We start from the raw sequence: 23,670 nt of genomic DNA, 5'->3' as shown, positions 1-23,670 counted from the left end.
TACAAAAAGGGTGCCCCGTTGGGCGCGAACCTCGGTTCAGGGCGTCTCGCCTGAGAGAGTGCAATTCATTCTCTGCAAGTACAAAACTGTGTCACTGAGAGCATTTGCCTGTCATGCTCGTACATTTCCACTTTACGAGGCATGTGTCACTTAACCACATTGTAGTTTTACAAAGTTAAGGTCCAACATGTTATAAAGAAGATTGCGCTCTAACGTTTTTACGATATGACTGGTCAGACAAGCAGCTCAACCCGTATTTTGTTTTCCATTTGCTCCCAGTCCAGTAAAGGAATCGTAAATATTTACTTATCATCAACTTTCTTTTCACAAAGAGAAAAAATCGAAAACATTTCTGACTCGTACGGGACTTCAACCCACAGCGCTTGTCAAGCCGGGGCCTATGTTGCGTGGCGCCTAAATTAGTGATGATGATGTATCGTCTTTAATCCGACGCCAGGGGATTTCTCGTAATAAATTTTCTCTTTGTGAATTTCCCAAAGCACGGGTAAAACCAAAAATCATTTAACTTTATTTTCTTGTAATGTTTGTGTTTCAGTTTATTACGTTACTAAACAACAGTATATTTAGTTATTAAGAATATCTAATGGTAAGGTAAATACTTTTTGGTTAACTAATTATGAAGGCCTACTACACTATTTAAGAGTCATCATCATCAGCCCATTAACGTCCCCACTGCTGGGGCACGGGCCTTCCCTATGGATGGATAGGGAGATCAGGCCTTAAACCATCACGCGGGCCCAGTGCGGATTGATGGTTATTAACGACTGCTAATGCAGCCGGGACCAACGGCTTAACGTGCCTTCCGAAGCACGGAGGAGCTCGAGATGAAAACCTTTTTGTGGTCACCCATCCTATGACCGGCCTTTGCGAAAGTTGCTTAACTTCAACAATCGCAGACCGAGCGCGTTTACCGCTGCGCCACCGAGCTCCTCGTTCAAGAGTACTTAAACGAAAAATTATTTATCAATTATTATTATTATTTGACGTCATATAGGACTCACATCGTCATGGAGATCCTTGGGGGAGGCCTGTGCCCAGCAGTGGGCGTCGTACGGCTGTAGATTATTATTTATTTTCTTCGGGCAAGTCTGGGGCCAAGAGCAAAACCATCAAATGTAAAAAAAAATAAAAAAAAGGAATATGCAAACCTGTCTAAACATTTTTTGTTACCAACATTTGAATATTTAATGTAACTTGGCTTATTTTGCGCTGTGTTATTCTCTCACCTTTTGCTGCGCCCTCCAGGGTGCAATAATGATTCTTATTTTATACGCAATGTCACCTGTATCTACATTGTGTAATGGCAATAAAGTTATTGAGTAGGTATTGTCTTATTTCACTTGTTTAACAGCCTCCGTGGTCTAGTGGTTAGAGCGTTGGGCTCACGATCTGGAGGTCCGGGTTCGATTCCCGATGGCGACATTTTCGAAATCACTTTGTGAAACTGTCCTTTGTTTGGTAAGGACATTGCAGGCTTGAATCACCTGATTGTCCGAAAAAGTAAGATAATTCCGTGCTTTGAAAGGCACGATAAGCCTTTGGTCCCGGGTTACTAGCCCAAACACTTCCACCAACCCGCAGTGGAGCAGCGTGGTGGAGTATGCTCCATAACCCCTCCGGTTGATTGAGGGGAGGCCTGTGCCCTGCAGTGGGACGTGTATAGGCTGTTTATGTTATGTAATAGCTGGCGAGTAGTGGGTGTACATACCATAAACCTCTGCCCACACCTCGGGGGATACAAGCGTGATGCCATGTTATTTTATGTTTTTAATAATAAAAAATTTAGATTCTATAGTCTCTGCTTACCCCGGTGGGAAATAGGCGTGAGTTTATGTATGGATGTATGTAATAATAAACGCGTAGTTGAGCATATATTGAACGTCATAATGTTTTCTTTCCTTTTAATGGTTTATTATGAATCCATAATGTTGGTAGAGTGATTAATACCTATTATAATCATGAAAAGAGATTTATTACGGCAGGTGCAATATTTCCACGGGAGTATTGTGTAATTTGCAAAATATTATAAAATACTGACAGGTTTCAATTCCGAGATATATTTCCTTCCCCAATATTTTTTCACGCAAAAGCTACTTCATTCTGGAGATGTTTCATGTGCGAAGATAGGTCATCTATATTAAGTATAATACTATTAATAATACTATTAATCCCTGAGACGACAAATGTAGTATCTTACAGTTTAAATGGGAAAACACAACGGAATATGAATACATTTCTCTAAAAATTCAGTTTCATTTTTTTCAGACGCAAATAATGTGTTCTTTTTTTAAATTACAATACAATACAATACATATACACTTTATTGCACCAAACTAAAAATAAATAATTACAAAAAGTCTCTTAATTAAGTACATGGCAAAAGGCGGCCTTATCGCTTAAAGCGATTTCTTCCAGGCAACCATAAGGTGAGGTAAAATGTAAAAAATAATAATTGAAAGATTGCGGGTACAAACTATAAGTACAACTTATTACCAATAAAGTACAATTTTACCGATAAAATACATGCAAATAAATATATTTAACATACTTACAAATATATAGTCCGTTCAAAAATGATCTTCATAAAAGGTAAACAAACCTGTTACTACAAAGAATGTTCGAATTTCACCTAAACTACGCAAAGTATTCTTCTAATAACATCCGTAGCACTCAATAGATGTATGATTTCTTAGCTCAATGTGAAATTAACGTAAAATAATTATTAAAAACACATTTTTTCATGTAAAAACAAAAATCAAACAAAACCTCACACAAAAAAGTTGACATCATAAATTCTTGTTAATCTGTGGCTAGCTGTCAATTTGACGATTAGTGATGAGACATTTCATTCAGGTCAGGAAAACGAATCAGTTCCGTGAATAACTTAAGTGAGTGTACTGTACTTAATAAGCCGAAATGCGCAGAAAAAATGACTTTCAAAGTGAATTAGTGTAACCACAAAGAAACATACAATATATATTTTAATATTATCATACAAAATATTCAAACAACCCAAGAGAGTCAGTTCATTTTAATAAAATAACTTGAGCTAAAATCAATTCAGCACTTCACTAATATGCAGTTTGACACAGATAAAAAATATCGGCAGCCATATTTGTTTACCTTTTATGAAGATCATTCTTGAACGGACTATACCTAATATATACTTAACCTATATACATAACCTAACATATATACCTACTTATATAAATAGTACACACAAAATAATAATTTATGAGTGACCACACTGACGTTCATAATAATAACGAAGAAGATTTTGAAAAATATGCAAAATAAATAAATTAAAAACACAAACGGATAATAATGTTGTTGTGACCACTACGGGTAATTAAGTACGTGGTGTTTCATACGAGTAATTACTTACCGCTTTTTTAAATAAACTTATTAAAGTACGTACTTTTATAATTTTATTTATATGGCAAACGTTATCTTTCATAACTTATGAAACGTGCCTGGTTTTTTTATTTTTGGCCGCAACGTGCAAAAGTACATTATATTTCAGTGTATACCTATTTGTTTCAAGTTTTGACTTTATTCATTATGTTCAAACGCGGTATTGATTATCTCACATAAATACTCGTCAACTTTATGTGTAAGACTGCTTTCACACTAGTGATTGCAATCCGGCGTCATTTTCAGTCCGGCCGGATACAACCGGATTCCCATCAAACCAAATCCAAGTGAGTTAATCAAGTGTCACTGCACTTATATGTAGGTAATTTATAAAAAATAAATCACAAATATATAAAATCGACTTTATTTCCTAACCAATGCTAAGACCAATAGACAACAAGAAAACAATTAAAATTTAGTAATGTAGGTAACTAGTAATAATTTTACGACGAAATAAGTAGCTTAGCTTATTTTTATTTTATATTCTTAATATAATTTATTTACCAAACATGCAGCCACAACAACACATTACTTTTTATTTTTGTGTAATAATCTTTGTGGGCTGTTTGTTATTCTTACCTTATTGTATCTTGTGTTGCGTAACTTGTTTACTTTCTTTTTGTTTTTGGCATTCATTTTCGCAAACAATCCTCACTTATTAAGTAGGTAGATAACTCCATTTCATAAATTATTAACATTGGTGATGAATAGCATGTTAGGTTATAATAATTATTTTCTACTCCTCTACTTTAATCTGGCATTTAAATAACCAAAAAGTCTAATATAAGTACATACATAATTAAACTCTTTGAAAAAGTGTACACTCTATGGCCTATAAAAGCATTGTTTACAAAGTGTAACTGTACTATAATGTCGCCAAAAAAGCATTGTTGTTGTTTTTTTTTTTTGACCTGGAAACTGGCACCTTTACTTTGTTTGGTGCCATAGATATACTATAAAAAAAAGTATACATTTGCCGCCATTTTCCCGCGCGTTGGAAAATAATTTTTATAAATAAAATTTTTCTTTGTATAATTTTTGTTTCATTTAAAATTACGTCGTCGTAGAAAAAGTATTGTATGCAACGTTGTATAACTAGGTCAAAAAATGCTCGTGGCGTCTCTTATTGCGATGTTCGCCAAGGCTCACATCGCAACTCACGCCACTCGCATTTTTTGACCCTTCTTATACAACTGTTGCATAAAATACTATTGTGTGTCACCTGTAGCTGTCAAAAATATTGTTCTCGTTTTTTTTTTTGTGTGCTTCCCGTTGTCAGTGGTGCGCTTTTTGTAACGCGCTTGCGCTTTTTATTGTGTAAGGGCTTTTTAAGTTTTTTGTTTTTACTTCTTTCCTTTTTATTATTTGTGATTGATTTTATGTACTCTATTTTTATGTCTACTTTTTTATTTGTTTTTATTTTTCGTGTAAACGTTCCGTTGTACGCTGTAAATTTCTGTTTTTATTCACCTTTCAGGCTGCTAGCGGGTATTTGGATTATTTGTTAAATTATAATTATTTATATAGATTTTAATATTATTGTATTTTTTTTTAAACTATATTTATACATTTATTATATAATTTATATTATTATATTTATTTGATAATAAGTATGTACTATGGATTTATCATTAAATAACCAAACATTATCATATATATCTTGTTCTTCTGACTCTAATGATGACAGTTTTCACAGCTCGTCTCCTCCTCTCCACGACTTGTTGCAAACCACCTTTGTCGATGTGCCTAAAAATTTTAATGTCGTGCACATTAACGCGCAGAGTATTCCAGCTCATTATCCGGATATGCTTGCATCGTTCAACGATAGAAATATCCACGCCATCCTGGTCTCTGAGACCTGGCTGCACCCTTCACTCCCCTCCACCTCATACTCGCTTCCCGGCTTCCAGCTCATCCGTAATGACCGTGTTAGCTCCTCACACGGCGGGGTGGCCATTTATCTTCGTTCCCACATTTCTTTCACAATCGTTAGTAGATCGCCTCAACCACCACCTCCCAACACAGCTGAACATTTATTTTTAGAATTATCTCTTTCCCATTGTAAAGTCCTTCTAGGCGTTTTTTATAGCCCTTCCCTTACGGTTGATTATTTTAATTCATTTGAGTTGCTTCTCGAGGACCTGTCGCCTGCCTACAGTCACTCTATTGTTTTAGGAGATTTTAATACCTGTCTTGTAAAGACAGATATGCAGTCTAAGTCTCGCTCCAATAAACTCACATCGTTAGTGAAGTCCTCTGGCATGCACATTCTTCCTCTTGCGGCAACTCATCATTTTCCAAATTGCGTCCCCTCCCTTCTGGATCTCATAATGGTCTCCTCCCGAGATTATGTGGTCAAGCATGGTCAGATCTCCGCTGACGCCTTTTCTTACCACGACCTTATATACCTGTCATATAGGATCCGCACTCCGAAAGTTAAGGCTAGGACACTTTTGTTACGCAACTTTGCTGGGATGAATGTTGATCGGCTGAGTGAGGATGCTGGTAAGGTAGATTGGTCGGCAATAGATAGACTTGACAGTGTTGATGACCAGGTTGAGCTTTTCAATGCCAAATTGACGCAATTATATGATACTCACGCGCCTATCCGACTTGTTCGTGTCAAGCACCTCCCTGCTCCTTGGCTTACCGACGATATGCGTAAGTATATGGAGAGGAAGACTCGAGCTAAAACTAAGTTCAAAAATAATGCTTCAGAAAAGAACCGTGAGGCATACCGAGAAGTAAGAAACCGCTGCAATACAAAGATACGGGACATACAGCGACGCCATATTCACAAATCAGTTGAGAACGGAGAACCAGCTAAAGTCTGGTCGTATCTTAAGAAACTGGGGGTTGGCAAGTCACGTAATAACTCACCTCCCACCAATATTGACATTAATTCCCTAAATGCACACTTCTCATCTTCTTCCTTCATTGACAGTGGCACAAAGACTTGTACCCTTAATCACCTTTCGTCACTGCCAACTCCCAATTTTCCACCTTTTTTCATTACTCAATTTGCTGCTAGTGATGTTAAGAGGAATATACTCGCCATTAGCTCGAATGCGACAGGAAGTGGCTGCATTGGTCGTAATATGATCGTTCCCCTCATTGACATCCTCTCTCCGGTTATATCCAAAATCCTAAATAAGTCCATCTCCTCGGGTGTGTTTCCAACCGCATGGAAGGAAGCACAGATTATCCCGCTCCCTAAAAAAAATAATCCTAATTCCTTCTCCGACTATCGCCCAATATCCATCCTACCATTCCTCTCCAAGGTCCTTGAAAGGCTGGTTCATAATCAACTTACCCGTTTTCTTACCTTGAACAACCTTTTAAACCCACTCCAATCTGGTTTCCGCCCCGGTCATAGCACGACTACTGCACTGGTTAAGATTTCCGATGATATTCGGCTAGGAATGGAGAATCAGCAGCTGACTGTGTTGACGCTGCTGGATTTCAGCAACGCGTTTAATACGGTTGACCATGATATCCTACTGGCGATGCTGTATTCTCTTAACATATCTCCGGCAGTTGTTGATTGGCTTCGTAGTTACCTGTGTGGGCGCCGGCAGCGCATACGTGTTGAAGAAACCTTCTCTACGTGGTGTGACACTTCTGCTGGTGTTCCGCAGGGTGGCGTGTTGTCTCCACTCCTATTTTCTATTTTCATTAACTCTATCACTCTTTCACTCTCTTCTTCCTATCATTTGTATGCAGACGATTTACAAATATACACACAGTCTCCTATAAATAATCTCCCGGATGCAATTGAGAGAACCAACAGGGACCTCAAGTGCATTTCTGAATGGAGTCGCTGTCATGGGCTAAAAGTCAATCCAACTAAGACCCAGACAATAATCGTCGGTAGCCACTGGTATATATCGCGAATTGACTTTGCTGCACTTCCTCCTATACTCTTCGACGGGATCCATGTTCCCAACAGTGACACAGTGAAGAATCTGGGGGTTGTGTTTGATGGGTGCTTGTCGTGGAAACCACAGGTGGCCGAGGTCAGTAGGAGGGTGTTTGCTGCGTACAGTTCACTGAAACGGCTAAAAAACTTTTTGCCTACCAGAACCAAAATCAGTTTGGCACAGACTCTGCTACTACCTATATTGAATTATGCAGACGTCTCTTATCCCGATTTGTCAGTGGAACTCTTGAACAAGCTTGAGCGACTGCAGAATCTTTGTATTAGGTTTATTTTCGGCCTGCGTAAGTTTGACCATGTTTCTGACTACCGCTCTCAACTTAAATGGCTGCCTATACACCGTCGGCGAGACTGTCACATCCTCTCCCTTTTGTACTCAGTCCTCTCTCTTCCCAATACTCCTTCCTACCTTAAGGACCGATTCGTTCTCCACTCCTCAACACTCGACCGCAACCTACGGTCCTCTAACAACCTTTCCCTTCAACTCCCGTCCCACTCCTCAAATTTCTATGATAAATCGTTTACGGTGCGAGCTATCCGGCTATGGAATCTGCTACCTGAGTGTATCAGGCGGGCACCATCGCTGAAGTCCTTTAAAGGACAAGTAAAGGCGCACTTTGTGAACTCTGGCTCCTCCTCTTTTATGTAAACCATCCTTCCTTTTCCATAGTGTTATTATATGTATGTATAATTATTTAGTTATGTATAATAGTCATATTATAATATATATATATATATATTATATTTATATTTATGTACAACATATATATGTAGTTAAATGTACTTATTTTATGTAGGCTGTTCTTTTAATTATTTATTTTGTTAGAATGCACTAACCCGCTATTATTATACTTGTACAAAATTTTCCTGTACCCAAAGGTTGCCTGGAAGAAATTGCTGCATGAGCAATAAGGCCGCCTGTTGTGCTTTTCTGTATATGTTGTCCTTATCTCTGTATTTTGTGTCCATTGTGCTCAATAAAGTATTCTATCTATCTATCTATCTATCCATCTATCTTAGTCTTTCTAGATTTTACTTTCACAGATAGATCAATTTATAAGTAACAATATTAATTATCAAGTAACTATAATGGTGCTAATTCCTGTAAATACCATCTAATTTTATTTTAAGTTATATCTGTCATTTTCTTATCCGCCGAAAAGGAAAAGGACGGGTAATCGACAAGCATAAAATTTATGGAACACACGTCAATTTTAAGCACAAATCTAAACCAACCGTCTAAAAATTTTACATCCGTCAATAACCCGACACAGTTAAGTAGACAGCACGTCAAACGGATTGCATACCAGCGACGTACCTTTTGATTCGCCCGGGTTATTCATTTATTTACTCATTCTTCCTAAAATTAAGAGCTGTGAATCATCCGTCCCTTTCCTTTTCGACGGATATGAAAATGACGGATATAACTTAAAATAAAATTAGGCGGTGTCTGCAGGAATCGGGGCCAATATCTGATTTAAAGTACCTACTCATGCAACAGCTATAAACACACACACAATAACAAAACAAACATAAACATTCATGAATAAAGTCAAAACTTCAAGAGTACAGTAAAGACACGAGCCTAATATCGTGACGCCCGAAAACGTGCTGAAAAATATCGTTTTCTGTTGGGTGCGAAATGGAGCTATTCTTGTCCGACAAGCGGACGGTAAACCCGCCATCCGTATATCGTCCTCAACCGACCTCGACGAGTATGTCGGACCTCCAATCCCACCAGAAACGGAGGGTGATGCATCAACTTAGATGTACTGGTGAGGCGGTGCTTACACAAGCACGAACTAATTGTAGTTTTTGTGTTATCTGCCACTACTTATTTTTAACATTTTTAACAATCCAAACAAGATCCCCTAATGTATTACACTCTACAACCCACTATATACTCACCCACTCACACATATACACATACACGCTTTATTTCAATCACGGAGGGAACAATCTGCGCTACTTCTTGATCTCGGGTGAAGTCACTCAAATAATATTCCACATCATTTCATTACAATTAAACATATTAAGTGGATAATTTAATAAAAGATTTTGACAACTCACTAGTGTTAAACTGTCATTCACTCGAGACCTTGGAAGCATGCAGTAGCTGTCTGGCTGCCAATTTAAACTTTAAAGCACTTTGTTTTAATATAAGAAGCATTTAATTAAATTTTGACTCTTTTGTGGTGGCTTTAAAACGCCTTGGCATAGATTTTGATGTCATAATACTTACTGAATGTTGGTTGACTGAATATTCCATTATCCCAAATTTACCTGGTTATAACTCTTTCCGCACGCACACATTCATAAACAAAGCTGGTGGAGTAACTGCTTACGTGAGGGACTCCTGGAGTCCTGTAGTTAAGGAATCTTCCTGTACTGATTGCAACTGCCTCGAAATCGAAATAAGTCCTGACTTATTAATGTTTGGCATCTATCGCTCTCCATCTTTTGCTAATGCTAGAGGATTCCTCGATTCTCTTGAGGAGTTGTTACAAGGCGCATGTAATAGAAAGACAGTTATACTTACAGGAGACCTAAACTTAGATTTATGTTCTTCACCTCTTAACGAACAATGTACTGACTACATAAGTTTGTTGACTGAACATCAGATGCTGCCAGCAATTACAAAACCCACTAGAGGAAGTGGATGTTTAGACCACTTTTTTGTAAAACACTCGGAGCTAGCAGTAGGATATACTTGTAATACAAGCATTACAGATCACAACATCTGTGTATTGGGAATGGCACTCCAAAAGACACATAATCAACGCAAACGTACCCGTCTTAAAACTAATATACCTGCTGTGGTGAGTGCTCTTTCCTCTGCAGATTGGTCTAATGTTTCCGTAGCATCCGATATTCACGAGGCTGTATCTGCATTTTGTTATACTATAGATAATGCAATTACTACTAACACTAAAGAAGTAGTCATAAGTCGCTCTAAATTTAACCTTAAGCCCTGGATTACCCCAGGCTTAATGAAATGCCAGAAGAATCGTGACAGACTACACCTGGTAGCAAAACAAAACCCTTCCAATAAAATTTATCAGCGTACTTATAAAAGATACCGTAACTTCCTAAATAATCTTCTTCACAAATTAAAAACGGACTATGATAGACAAGAGCTCACAGTAAATAAAGATAACCCTAAAAAGCTTTGGCACACTATCAAAGAGATGTGTCACATGAACAAAAAGAATAATGATCCCTCAATGATGAATGATGATGATGATGAATTGTGTCAAACAGATAGCGACCCCCATTCTTCTTTGAATCTATGTAATAGTTACTTTACTAACATAGGTAAAACATTAGCCAATGAAACCCTGACTAGACTCGGTAGCACCCAAGAATCTTTAGCAGCTGAAGTAGCATCCCAAACCTCAACAGTACACTCCTTTTTCATGACGCCTACTAACGAAAGTGAACTTAGCAAGCTCATTAGTGATCTCAAACCCGACAGTGCCCCTGGATTAGATGGATGTACCCCCTTCCTCATAAAACAAATCAAACCTGCTATCCTGACGCCTCTTACTCATATCTGCAACCTAAGTCTTTCATCCGGGATTTTTCCAGAGAACTGGAAATCTGCTATAGTCACACCTATTGTTAAGGCTGGCGATAAGTGTACCCCAAGTAATTACCGTCCAATCTCCTTACTTAGTGTTTTCTCAAAACTACTGGAAAAATTGGTAAACAAAAGACTAGGTTATCTTGAAAAGAACAGTCTAATCCCTAACAGACAATTTGGCTTTAGACAAGGTAAATCGACGGAAGATGCAGTTTTGGAGCTCACTGATGTGGTTTCATCGGCTTTAGATCAAAAATTTTGCTGCCTTGGTGTCTTCATGGATCTTGCAAAGGCTTTCGACACAGTATCAATCCCGATTCTCTTGCAAAAATTACACAATGTCGGTATCAGAGGTGTAGCCCATGATTGGTTCCGTAGCTACCTTTCAAATCGCAGACAGTGTGTTAGAGTGGGTGGAGCAGTGAGCGACCAGCTACCGCTTGATTTCGGAGTACCCCAGGGAAGCATCTTAGATCCAACACTTTTTATTATTTACATGAGTGATATTCTTGAACTTACTCTTAACAGCGCTGACATCTTTTGCTATGCGGACGACACTGTCATTATCTTCAGAGGTTCATCTTGGGACAAGGTTTACAAAACAGCGGAGGAAGGCATGAAGATGATTTTAAATTGGCTAGATAAAAACTTACTTTCCTTAAATGTCTCCAAAACAAAACATGTAGCGTTCTACAAAACACGTGCTTCCAAACCCCCGCTTTCTAAGCCCATAAAATTACTTCAAAATAATTCTAATTTTACTACACTATCGATTGAACGCACAAATAATATTAGGTACTTAGGCATTGTGTTAGATGAAAATCTTACTTTTAAGACACACATCGCGGTATTATCGGGAAGAATAAGGAAAGTCATATTTATAATGAAACGTCTACGAAACGCAGCTCACAAAAAGACTCTGGTATTGGTGTACAAAGCAATATGCCAATCCATTCTCTTGTACTGCATTCGTGTTTGGTGTGGTGCGGACAAATCTTGGATGCTGGAGCTAGAAAGAGCCCAAAGAGCCGTCCTTAAAGTAATGGTCAGAAAACCTTTTAGGTATCCTACGGATGACTTGTATAGTGAAGTTAAGGTACTGCGAGTCCGACAGCTATTTATACTTAGAGCAACTATTAGAACACCCTCGCTTACCATCCGGTCTCAGGAATATGATGAACTGATAAAACGTAGAGTTTTCAGTGTTTACGTTCCCTTTGTTAGTACCAGCTTTTCAAAACGCCATCCTTTCTTTTTACATCCATATCTTTACAATAAGGTTTGCAGAGCTCTGCAGGTCGTAAAACACTTTCCACGTCCAAGGCTAAGAAAGCGATCGAAATTTGGTTACAAGAGCTAAACTATGACGAAACAGAGGCTCTAATGCCGAAATACAGCTACTGCTCCCTTTGAACCTCCCACACACACATGCACACACACACACACACACACACACACACACACACACACACACACACACACACACACACACACACACACACACACACACACACACTCATACATACATACACACACACACACACACACACACACACACACACACACACACACACACACACACACACACACTCACACACACACACACACACACACACACACACACACACACACACACACACACACACACACACACATTACTCCATACCTAGAAGTTTTATTTTTGTTAATTTTTAAATATTTTTATTATGTTTCATTATTGTGTATTTTGATATAAGCAGTTATAATTTTTCTTAGTGCTCTGTATTCTGTCCGTGTGTCCATTTTGTAAATCCTGACAGGAAATCGTACTCTGGCCCCTGCGATACAAGCTGAGCTTAGTGCAGGGACCGCCGCATATCTAGAGTAATTGGTCTTATTATAGTTGTCTATATTTTTATTAATGTAAAATTGTAAGCCTATGTTCAATAAAGATTATTATTATTATTATTATTATATAATAGAATGAAAAATAAACTTAATTAATGGTACACGCCCTTGCTCTTTAAATCTGCGCAAATCATATAGATACTACTTCTGCCAGAGTTGAGATTACATAGTGGAACAAAAATAAAGAGGGCGTAGAAGTACGTCTAAATTACGTATTTTCTTTGTTAATCAAGTAAAGGAAGATGTTTAGCGCTAGGGAATGTGTTGAAGAATTGTTCTCTTTTGTTCAAGAATTACTGCTCTCGGAACAGGACGTGGAACTTGTTATCAAGATCTAATGAAAGCTATTTCTCCTCAGCTTTCATTTTCATTTAACGATAGGTCTCTAAAATCTATTGTCATCAAGTATTTCTCATATATATACGTATATTATTTCACAAATTTCGATGTTCAACTGCAAGTCAAATATCTCCGCGTAGTTTTAGATAGACGTCTAACTTTCAAGGTCCATATCAAACTTGTGCGTGATCGCGCCGTGTTTGCAATGGGTCGTTTTCATTCGTCCTTCGCGAGTCCCTCTCAAAGCCATCGTCTCCATGTGATACAAAATCGTTTCATAAAGCCACGAGGAGCTTCTTCGCAATGAAAACCTGCACATTGACCTATTATGATGATATTAGCTTAAAAAAACGATGCTCAACTATGCACTGGCGGATCCCCTAATAAGTACCTATATCATTTATCACATTGTTTGTGTCGCTCGAACATCTCGTTATAAATAGATTTCAAATAGGTTTCAAGGTTCTTTAACATCAATACGAGTACACTCTATCTGTGCCTGTAATATAATGTATTATGTGTCATATTGTGTGTGTCAAAAGCGATTTAAAGGTGACTTTTAAAGTGAAACGACTTTCCGTGTTACTTCAATATTCAAATTAAAAGTTCCTCTCTTTAGAAGGTTTTTTGTTGGCAGCGCTCGTGATGAGTTCATGTCCTGTGTGGTGCACGCGGGACGAACATGCTCGAGCGCCGCTAGCACGCTGCTCCGGCGCATGGCGTGGGTGTTAGCGCAGGACGTGGCTGCGTGTACGCAGCAGCCGCGCGCGTTCTGCGCCGCTTCGCCCCCGCCGCTCACCGCGCCGCTGCTCACCGCCATCTCTGGCATCATACTCTACCCTCCGCGTCTGTAATTTCAATGTGGGTTGATGAATGCGTTATATTAAGTGAGACGAGGTATTTAGGTAGATTAAAATTTTAGGGTCTGTTCTAAATTGGTGTGAGTGTGTCAATCATGTGATCTTGCGGATATTATCTGTACTGTACGGTACCACGTATTGTGTACATCGCCTAGGAAAGAAATGAGGAGGATTAATTTATCCTTAGTTTATTGATATAAGAGAGGGAAATGTAAATGAGCTGGAACGAAAAATGCAAAGGAAATATTTAAATGAAAATATAAATTCGATTGGTATATCATATGTAAATGGAAACTATTTTGTATCCGCGCGTGTATTGGATTTGGATTGGACGAATATATAGAAAGCATACTCACATAATTTAAGTATCTTCCAGTGTTCTGCCTATCCCGTGAACGGTCCCATTTTGGCAACATTCCCTGCAGCAAAAATGCATAAAGTAACGCATAAGGAACGTTATTACCTAGCCGTTGGGCAGATGGGATTGTAGTACAGTCAGAATCAAATAGTTAGTGACAGTCAAGGTATACATATAGTTGGCAACACCCAGAATGTCCGACAATTAAGGGTTCAAGGTGGCCGTATAGATAGTAACACTCTAAGTGACCAAAAACATTGGCACAATTTGCGTGTTCAAAAAGTGGGTAACAACCTAATCGTCCAGATTCGCGAGACGTTTACAATGTCAAAAATTTGTGGACAATTAGGTTGTTGCCAACTTTTTGAATAAGCAGCTTGTGCCGATGAATGATGGAATCTAAGCCCCCACCCTCGGAGCAGACTCCTACTCCGAACCTCAAACGAATTAACTCAAAAGTCCGCAAATACTTTCGTTCGAGTTATGAAGCGGCTTGTTGGCACGAAGCGAAAGTAGATACTTAGATACACTTTGTTTATTGAATATTCCGATATAACAACACTGTCGCGAATGTTTTCTGACTAACTTAATGCGATCATTAACCACAAAACACCACTTCGTATTAATTATTTAGATTATTCAATGAAGAAAGCAACAGTCCCGTTCCCATTCCCGCCAAAATCCTGTCACTATGTGCTTCTGACTGTACAAGAAATAACAATTTAAAAAAGCAGCCAGTGTTCTTACTATTAAAGAGTTTTACTCGAGACTACCAGAAGCTGACTGCAGAGAAACGAAGATAAGGTACTCTTAGTATGGAGATGAGAATTTGAAACCCTCGAAGCTTAGTCGGAATCAGTTCACAACTCATCATTCGCTTCACCGAACTATCAAACTCTAGTAAAATTTTATGCATTTTGTATGGAGGCATCCTTTAACGATCGTTACCGTGAAAGTTATTCATTGAATTTTTGATATTTCAATAGAAAAAAATTCTAATTATTATCCCGGGCATATCGTTAAGTCAAATATAGGGCCATATCGTGTTAAAGACAAAAGATATCAACTTAGGTACCATAAGCGATGGACTATTGTCCTATGACGTAATATTCCTATGCTGCACTATCATATAATAATCAATATCTCCTATACCCGAAGAAGTTGCCTGGAAAATCTTGCTACTTAGCAATAAGGCTTACTATTGTACTCTTTCCATTTCTCTTTTGTGTTGTACTTCTGTATTAGGTACCTGCATCATTTGTTATGTTATGTAACTTCACAGATTGCTAAATAATTACTTAGGTACTGGGTTTGTAAGTAACTTGTTTCTATACAATAAGTAAGAAAAGCGAAGAAACAATTACTGGATACTGCGGGTTGAAAACAGGGAAGCAACATCGATATAACATTAACACTAAGTAAATCTATTTTTAATGTCGTTTAAAAATGTATTTGACCAGAAAGAGAGCGAAATTTTGGACTGTATTTTTGTAATTTTAAACTAATTACCTCTTCTTTGTAAACATAACTCTATACCTAAAAGATTAAGGTCGATTGTAATTATAATAAACAGCTTTATACCTTCCACAGAATACAGGCCTACCTTCGAGCAACAACATCTAATTATTTAATTGCGGGAATTTCACATGCCGTTGAAGTTATGTGACACCGCGATCATTAATGCTTTTCAAACGATGCTTTTCTTCGCCAGAAGGCACGCGATATCTGAATTATGAACCCTCCATGTATTCGAAATTCAAATTACAAATTTGTGTTCTGCAATATCCGTTCGTTTAAGGCGACTCTCACACGACACAACGAACCGACGCGGTTGGCGGTGAAGCGGTTTTGTGGTTGCATTGACTTGTATTTAATCCTTTGATTCCTACCACATGGATTCATACCGCGTGGCCGCATGGACAAGTTGCGCGTGGTATACGATCAGTTCCGTTTCCGAGAACGTTGCCAAAATGGTGGAATATTTCTGTTGTAAAAACTCTTTATAGTCCTGACTATAAGTATGCCGGACTATATTGTTCAAATTGTTGTTTCTTGTACTCTGATCCTATCTGACTAAAGTTTAGGTAATAAAGCTCTTCTTTTCAGAAATTTTGCGCATTTTGACTGCCGTAATGTTCGCAAAGTGGGAACAGCATATCTGTAGGTACGGTATAATACTCGTGTATATTGATAGAATTCCATTCGAGCGGCGAGGCGGTAATCCGCGTGGACTAATGAGCTTGCTGCCTCGCCGCGCGGTTAACCGCTACAAAATCCGCCTCGTATGAACGACATCGTGTGTTACTCGCCTGTTATATCACATCCCGTGCGAATTAAGTAAACACCTCACGCAGTTCCAAACAAGTGAGTCATTTTTATCACAGGATACCTATTATAAGCAGTAAAAATGGACTTAGCGAATGAAAGTGCTGAAAAACTAGAATAGGGGACATAGAAATCAAGAGTCCTTGTAATCTGATTATGTAGAGAAAATACAATGGTATGAGGAGGTAATCTCTAGCAATATAATCCGTAATAATATTTCCGTTATATCTTTAAAGCTCAAATATATTATGTAGTGTATTATTCGGAATTATTCGTAATAGAATCTGAATAATCACGATTGATTACGTAGTACATTCATAATACAGGCGTAAATATAGATAGACTTCATTGAATTAAGACGTTGTAAGTAATGAAACAGAATAATAGAAATGATTTGTATAAACGGAAACGAAGAAAGAATTGATTTATCAACCTGACATTGACAAAGGGAATATAAATGTATTCGCATTTTCGTTCCATTTAACAACTAATTATACAATAAAAAAGAAGAAAAAGGTAGAAATGGAATCATTCTTATATTTTCTGTGGTCGAAATATCTTTCTGTAGAACACACATGTTGTCGTATAGAGAGGTAACTATAGAGTATTGGCTTATGTTATTTACAACCAGAAGCACGGACAGTTGAAGTGTATTTTAATTTAGTAAAAAACTGAAATATAAATCATTTTTGAAATATTCTCGGATATTGTTATGTCGATAAAAGAGAATTTATTGAATTTTTATGTAGAGAATCGAATAATCATATTTTGTATAAATTGTAACATATTATATACGTTTTACCAATAAAATAAATAAGTATTAGATAATAATATACGTCTGAAACAACAAGTTCAATGTTACACAAGTTACTTTGTTATTCTTTTATATTTATAAATATCAATTTCGATGCTAATGGAAGGCAACCGTTTGGACATGAGTAATATGAATGGTCGTAAACTGAGGAAAATATGAAACTAATGAACAAACTGTTAAAAATAACTGCGGAATGCCTAAATTATGTCATAACTAAATATTTTAATCACAGAAATCATTGTTGCATAGTAAATTATTATGTAGCCAAAAATATAATTTATTACCTGTAGGTAGCTAATTAATTAACATTATATCTACACGTATTTAAAAATCTGAATGAATGACAATTTCTGTATCAATACATAGAAGACTATGCGTACATTTTCTTATCTACTAATCTAGACACGCGGGAGCGTCTCAAGCCAAGTTCAGCAAGTAACAGAACTGGTGAGCCGCACCGTGCGTAATATTACACGAACCATTTGGAGCCACTTTCGACCTCCTCATAATTCAAAAACTATTTCACCTACACGTATCAAATTCGGCTCATATATTGAGACTTGCGAGATACATAATGTGCTTTAATTTTCATAAACACATCTCAAGCGGTTATTTAGATATTAACGTCCAAAAATCGTCATTTTTATCACTGTCTGACTTATAGATAGATCAAAATTCTAACTCAGTTCCAGATGACCTAGGAAGTTAAAATTTGGTATGCATATAAGTAATCAGGTGAATACAAAGGAAACAATCAGAAACTGGTATTTTTTTATAATTTTTCACTTAATTGATTATATTAGGAACGCTTAACTTATATACTTACTCAGAGCCTGTAAGTTCTATAAGTACATGTAAGAATTAGCAATCAAAACTCATGACAGCCGGTCTTTATGTGGTGTGTGGATCCAAATCCAATGAATCCGAATCAAATAAATAATTATTTCCTATAATTTATGCGATTTATGCTACGAAATTCATAGGTTTCTTAAGAAATACTTATATGGTATAAATTAGTAGGTACTAATAATTTATGCACAAAAAGTAATGATATCCCATCAAAAACATAAATGTGAAATGAGAGTCAAGTTCAATAATTATTATGATATACTTATGCCTTGGTTGTTGACTTCAACGACAAAAGAAGTGATATTGTAGCCTAAGGTCTGACTTGTCGTTGAAGTCAACAACCAAGGAATAGGTATACAATAATATTCAACTTGGCTTTCATTTCACATTTATATTTTTGATGGGTATTAGTATTACCTAAACAATGAAATAAATATAAAGTTTAAAATATGTTGATCAAATAGCTAGCATAATAATACAAACATCAAAATTGAAATTAGTATATAACATTATTTTTAATTTGAAATGTGTGATGCGTTCTAAAGTAAAATAGATTTTAACATAGCATTACTAAAATTGTATTTTAAAGTAAATTAATGTATTATTATGGCATACTTTTTTTTGTACATAGTACGTCGTTAAGTGTTTTACCAAGAAAATATAAATTTCGAACACACATTGTTTTAATTAAACACTATAATCATTTGATTACTTAAATAATATTATCCCTACGAATCCTACTTACTAGCAACGAGGTGTAATTCATTATAATACGTATATTACTTCGGTTTTCTATTATCATGATAAACTGCAGAAAAACTACAAAATACTATATTTATTGCTAATCGGTTAAGGAAAATGGCGTATACTTAGCTACAGCGTGGTTAATCTTCAATCTCCTTGAATATGCAAACAGTGAAAGTTACACTGGCGTGTTCTTTTGATAATAAAGGTACCTACTTACTGAAGTAAGAAAATCATTGACCCGATTACTCTAGCCATAGAAGCAGCCAATCAGCTCGCGACACCAAACACTTCAGGACCCCGATACCGACCCCGCCGGCGTGGTCGACGATTTCCCTCATTCAGCGCTTATCGCTATCAATCCACTAGGGTCGATTAATTCTTTCAAATATTTTTCCTCTCAGACGACGCCCTGAGCCGAGGTTCGCGCACAACTGGGCACTCTCAGGCCTGTTGTCTTAAACTTAGTACCGGGTGACAGCCTTCAGCGCTCCCCATTTTTCAGGCCAAGTAGTTAATGCCATCTGCGTTGCCGGAGATGTAGATTTGCATCTACAATAAGTCACGTCAAAAAAAGAAAAAGAAAATCATTTTCAGGAATAAAAAATGCGAGCTGTTTTGTTGTTGATAAGTATTGGCCAACACGAAGTTGCAAGGTCAATGGATAGGATGCACCGTTTTACTAAAATACGGACTTCCGTATTACTTATCATTGCCGTATTAGCACCTTAGTAGGTACTCGACTAAAACCCATTTTCACCAATATTGTGCTAATGCATTTTTAAGCAAATTTTAAATTAACTCTAACCCTTCATGGTAAACACCTAATTGTTGGTTCTTCGTTAAGAGATTTTTAAAGAAACCACAACGACGTACTAAGTCTTTCATTGTTTTGTTCGTCACCTGTTTGGAGGTCAAAAGTGTAAGCTATACACTCCTTCTATTTTGTACCTATTCGCAAAGTTATAAGGGACTAATCGAGGCTTGTCTTGCCTACACCTACGTCGTAATTGTGGGTAAGACCCGAAAGCTCTTGAGATTGTGTACAAATGGGACTTCCTTTGTTCAGAACGGTATAATTGCATAAAGTACTTAAACTGACTAATAGAGTCGTATTTCTACTAATAAGGCTACAGGGATCAAAGAACAAACACAACAATTATTATTCGTGAGTTTAAAATAACAACCAAGAGTGTGTAAACATGATAAACGTTCCAAACAAAAACATAGTCCTATTGCTATATTTACAGTACCTATATTAGGGATACAATGATTTTAATTATCTACTTACACATAAAAATATTTAAATATTTATTTATTAAATATTTCACTTTTATTGACGTGACTTATTGTAGATTTGCTGCAAATGGTATTAACTACTTGGCTGGACAAATGAGGAGCGCTGAGGGCTCTCACCCGGTACAAAATTTGAGACAACAGGCTTAAGGGTGCCCAGTTAGACGCGCACCTCGGCTCAAGGCGTCGTCTGAGATGAAAATATTTCAAAGAAATAATCGACCCTAGCGGGTCCATAGAATAGAGCGCTGAATGAGGGAAATCGTCGTCCCCGCCGGCGGGGTTGGTATCGGGGTTCTGAAAAGTTTGTCAAAATATTTCACAGTAAGTACGTAGTAAAAAGAAAAAAAATATATCGTCTCTATCCATCATGAAAGAAACGACATCTGTTCTACCCGAAACAAAGATTTAAGTAAAATTTATCAATTCAGACGACATTGCAAAATGAAAACGGCGAAATGGCACGAAGAGACTTACGGATTATTAATTGATTTAAGTAATTGCTTTCAATTACATAATTAATAGTGAAGAAACGTGACGACTTTTGATAGCAGAGAGAATAGAAGCAATATTTTATAAAATAGGTACTTTGCTGGATTTTATAGTAGTCACAGATGTGACATCGTACGTACCGAAATTACCTTTAAATAACTTCCGAATAAGTACTTACAAATTAGTCAAGTCCCGTTTGTTGAACTGCCTTCACAGATTAAAAATTTAACAAATAAAACTCGGCTAATCTTATTACGTTTATTCAGCTGAACGGCGCCATCCTGATGGAAGGATTAAGTGAGGAAATAGATATAAATTGTTCTAACTAATTTATATTCCGCATTTAATCTGAATCTTCTTAGAAATTTGTTTGCAATTTTGTACTTTCCCCTCCAAAGTTTGTTACATTGAGAACGCAAAGTGACTATTTTAAAGGTAATCCAGCCAATTAGAGAACGGTAGAGTGGGTTTAACCGTGCACTTTACTAGGGTTGACATCAAGGGTCTGTAAGAGGCTTTACTTAAGACATTCGTTAGGAGTTATACTTATGGTACCATCGACGCACGCACGTAGTTATTATTCCTTATTCTATATCATAGCATAGGTTATCAAGTTGATCCGTATATATTTAATAGTGTTGGAATTGCACAATATTCCTATACGTTAGTCCAGATGGTGTTTTATATACGTGTGTCAAATTATGTTCGGATAAGATTAAGGACCCCGATACCGACCCCGCCAGCGTGGTCGACGATGTCCCTCAATCAGCGCTTATCGCTATCGACCCACTAGGAACGATTAATTCTTTCAATTTTTTTCCTCTCAGACGACGCCCTGAGCCGAGGTTCGCGCCTAACTGAACACCCTCAGGCCTGTTGTCTTAACGTTGTACCGGGTGAGATCCTTCAACGCTCCCCATTTGTCAGGCCAAGTAGTTCATGCCATCTGCGGCAAATCTAAGTCACGTCAAAAAAATAAAATCAAGTTATGTTCCGGGTGTTTAAATTGTTTATTTTATATCTTTAAGTACGAATTTGTAATGAAAACAAATCACATGAACCTAAGGTGCAGTGTACCGTCCAACGGGCGCTTAGTATGTAATTTATTACGTTTTGTAAAAGAAAATGCCCTTAAAAATCATTAAGTCGATATTCTTTAAAAAAAAGCGCTTCTGTGTTGCATGAGGTTGGCTTGATACGGCAGCTGATGATAGAAGGATGTCTTGTAAGTTAACAATAAATAAATGCAAAACTTCACCAACCCCGTCCATAAGTATCTAACATTTTTTTTATTTCCATAGTACTTAACATGGAGGAAACTCACAAAGTGAAAAGAGTCAGATGTTTTTGATATTTTCTCTTTGTAGGAATAAGTTTTTAATTTCATTCAATTTCATTCATATTGTTCTAATATATTCTACTGAGTAACTGACGGAGTTAAAACTTTAAATTACTTAATAAACTTTATTGTCGGCACAAGTACCGATTGAAATTTATTTTAAATTTTTAATTTATTTTTTATTTCACTTATTAATTTATGAAGTCAATAAACTTTGATTTTTACTATAACTTCTTACGTCTGCAAAACTTTTTATGACTTGTGAAATGTTTGGTAAGTAATTGATTACATCACGATTGACAGATAGAAATGAAGTGTAGTTGCGTCTCGCCGACATAATTTTGGACGGAACATGGAAACATTTGTTATGATCACTCATATTTTAAAAGAAGTTGAATTATCTAACATGAATATTAACTAGATTAAAGTTAAAAGTTGCGAAACGATGGAATTTATATGGACTATTAATTTACCTGCACTGTTATCGTTCAAGCAAATGGGCATATAATTTAAAAGTATTTAATGATTTAAAATATTATTAAATAGAATTAATATAAATTATTTATAATTGTAAATGTTAAACAACTAATTAATTAATTTAAAAAGTAAGTAAACAGAAAAGGCGGGAACGGAAGTGAGAATTACGCGGCGAGAAAAACAAATGAAGAACGGGGTTGGATTGGTTTCCCCGACTTTTCTAGGAGACGTTGGTTGTGGAAAGAATTACGATGGAAATTAATAAATAGTCGATAAAGTCACCCATTACAGTGTTTTCTTGAAAATTCAGAAGTGTTAATAAGTGAGCCTATGTCACCCACAAAAGTGGACAAGGATTGATTTAAATGTAAGTACCAGTGTGTACTATTATGACGTATTATTGAAAGTTGGCATGGCGCCATTATTACTTAGCAAAATATTTGCATTCATTATCGTAAAAGAATGTTTAGCCTACTCCGTTAGGGATTGTGGGCGTGAGTCTTAAAGTCTTATTAAAACTTTAATGATAGTGAAATCAATGTGCTGGTTATGATGATGATGATGATAGTGAAATCAAAGATAAAGAAATACGACTGCGAAGTGTTTGTTTAATGAAGTGGAATTATAACTGAACGAATTATGTTTTTGATCAGATTGACAATAAAATGTTAACAGTACTCAAAGTAGTTTGGGTGTCGTGATTTTCACATTCTCGTTATCATAATTTTGGAATGTTTCGGAAGAATATTTGGCCAAAAATATTTTTTGGTAGTGTATGGATTTTACAATAAAGAAGATATTTTTTATGGCGAGTGAATACTATTTTGCTATTTTGTCGTGATTTCGAAAATGAATATTTTTAAGGAGTGAGTGGAATTTTACAAAATTTCCGATTTATTTTTAAAATAAATATAGATAATTTTCAGCTGAGCGAT

The 23,670-nt window shown here is 36.7% G+C and overlaps 1 protein-coding gene across 1 annotated transcript in view; it reads left to right on the top strand.

Moving 5' to 3' along the window:
* LOC126371338 (uncharacterized) overlaps window positions 1-14,117 on the top strand; it is a 53,845-nt gene extending 39,728 nt beyond the window's left edge. The window contains exon 5 of the mRNA XM_050016645.1: window positions 13,819-14,117. Coding sequence (XP_049872602.1) covers window positions 13,819-14,035 — 217 coding nt within the window. The 3' untranslated portion in view covers window positions 14,036-14,117. The remainder of the gene's footprint in view (window positions 1-13,818) is intronic.
* Window positions 14,118-23,670: the final 9,553 nt, after the last annotated feature.

Source organism: Pectinophora gossypiella, chromosome 12 (genome assembly GCF_024362695.1).
Source record: "Pectinophora gossypiella chromosome 12, ilPecGoss1.1, whole genome shotgun sequence".
Taxonomy (NCBI): domain Eukaryota; kingdom Metazoa; phylum Arthropoda; class Insecta; order Lepidoptera; family Gelechiidae; genus Pectinophora; species Pectinophora gossypiella.
The sequence above is the reverse complement of the archived record's forward strand: the minus strand, read 5'-3'. Positions and strand labels throughout refer to the sequence as shown.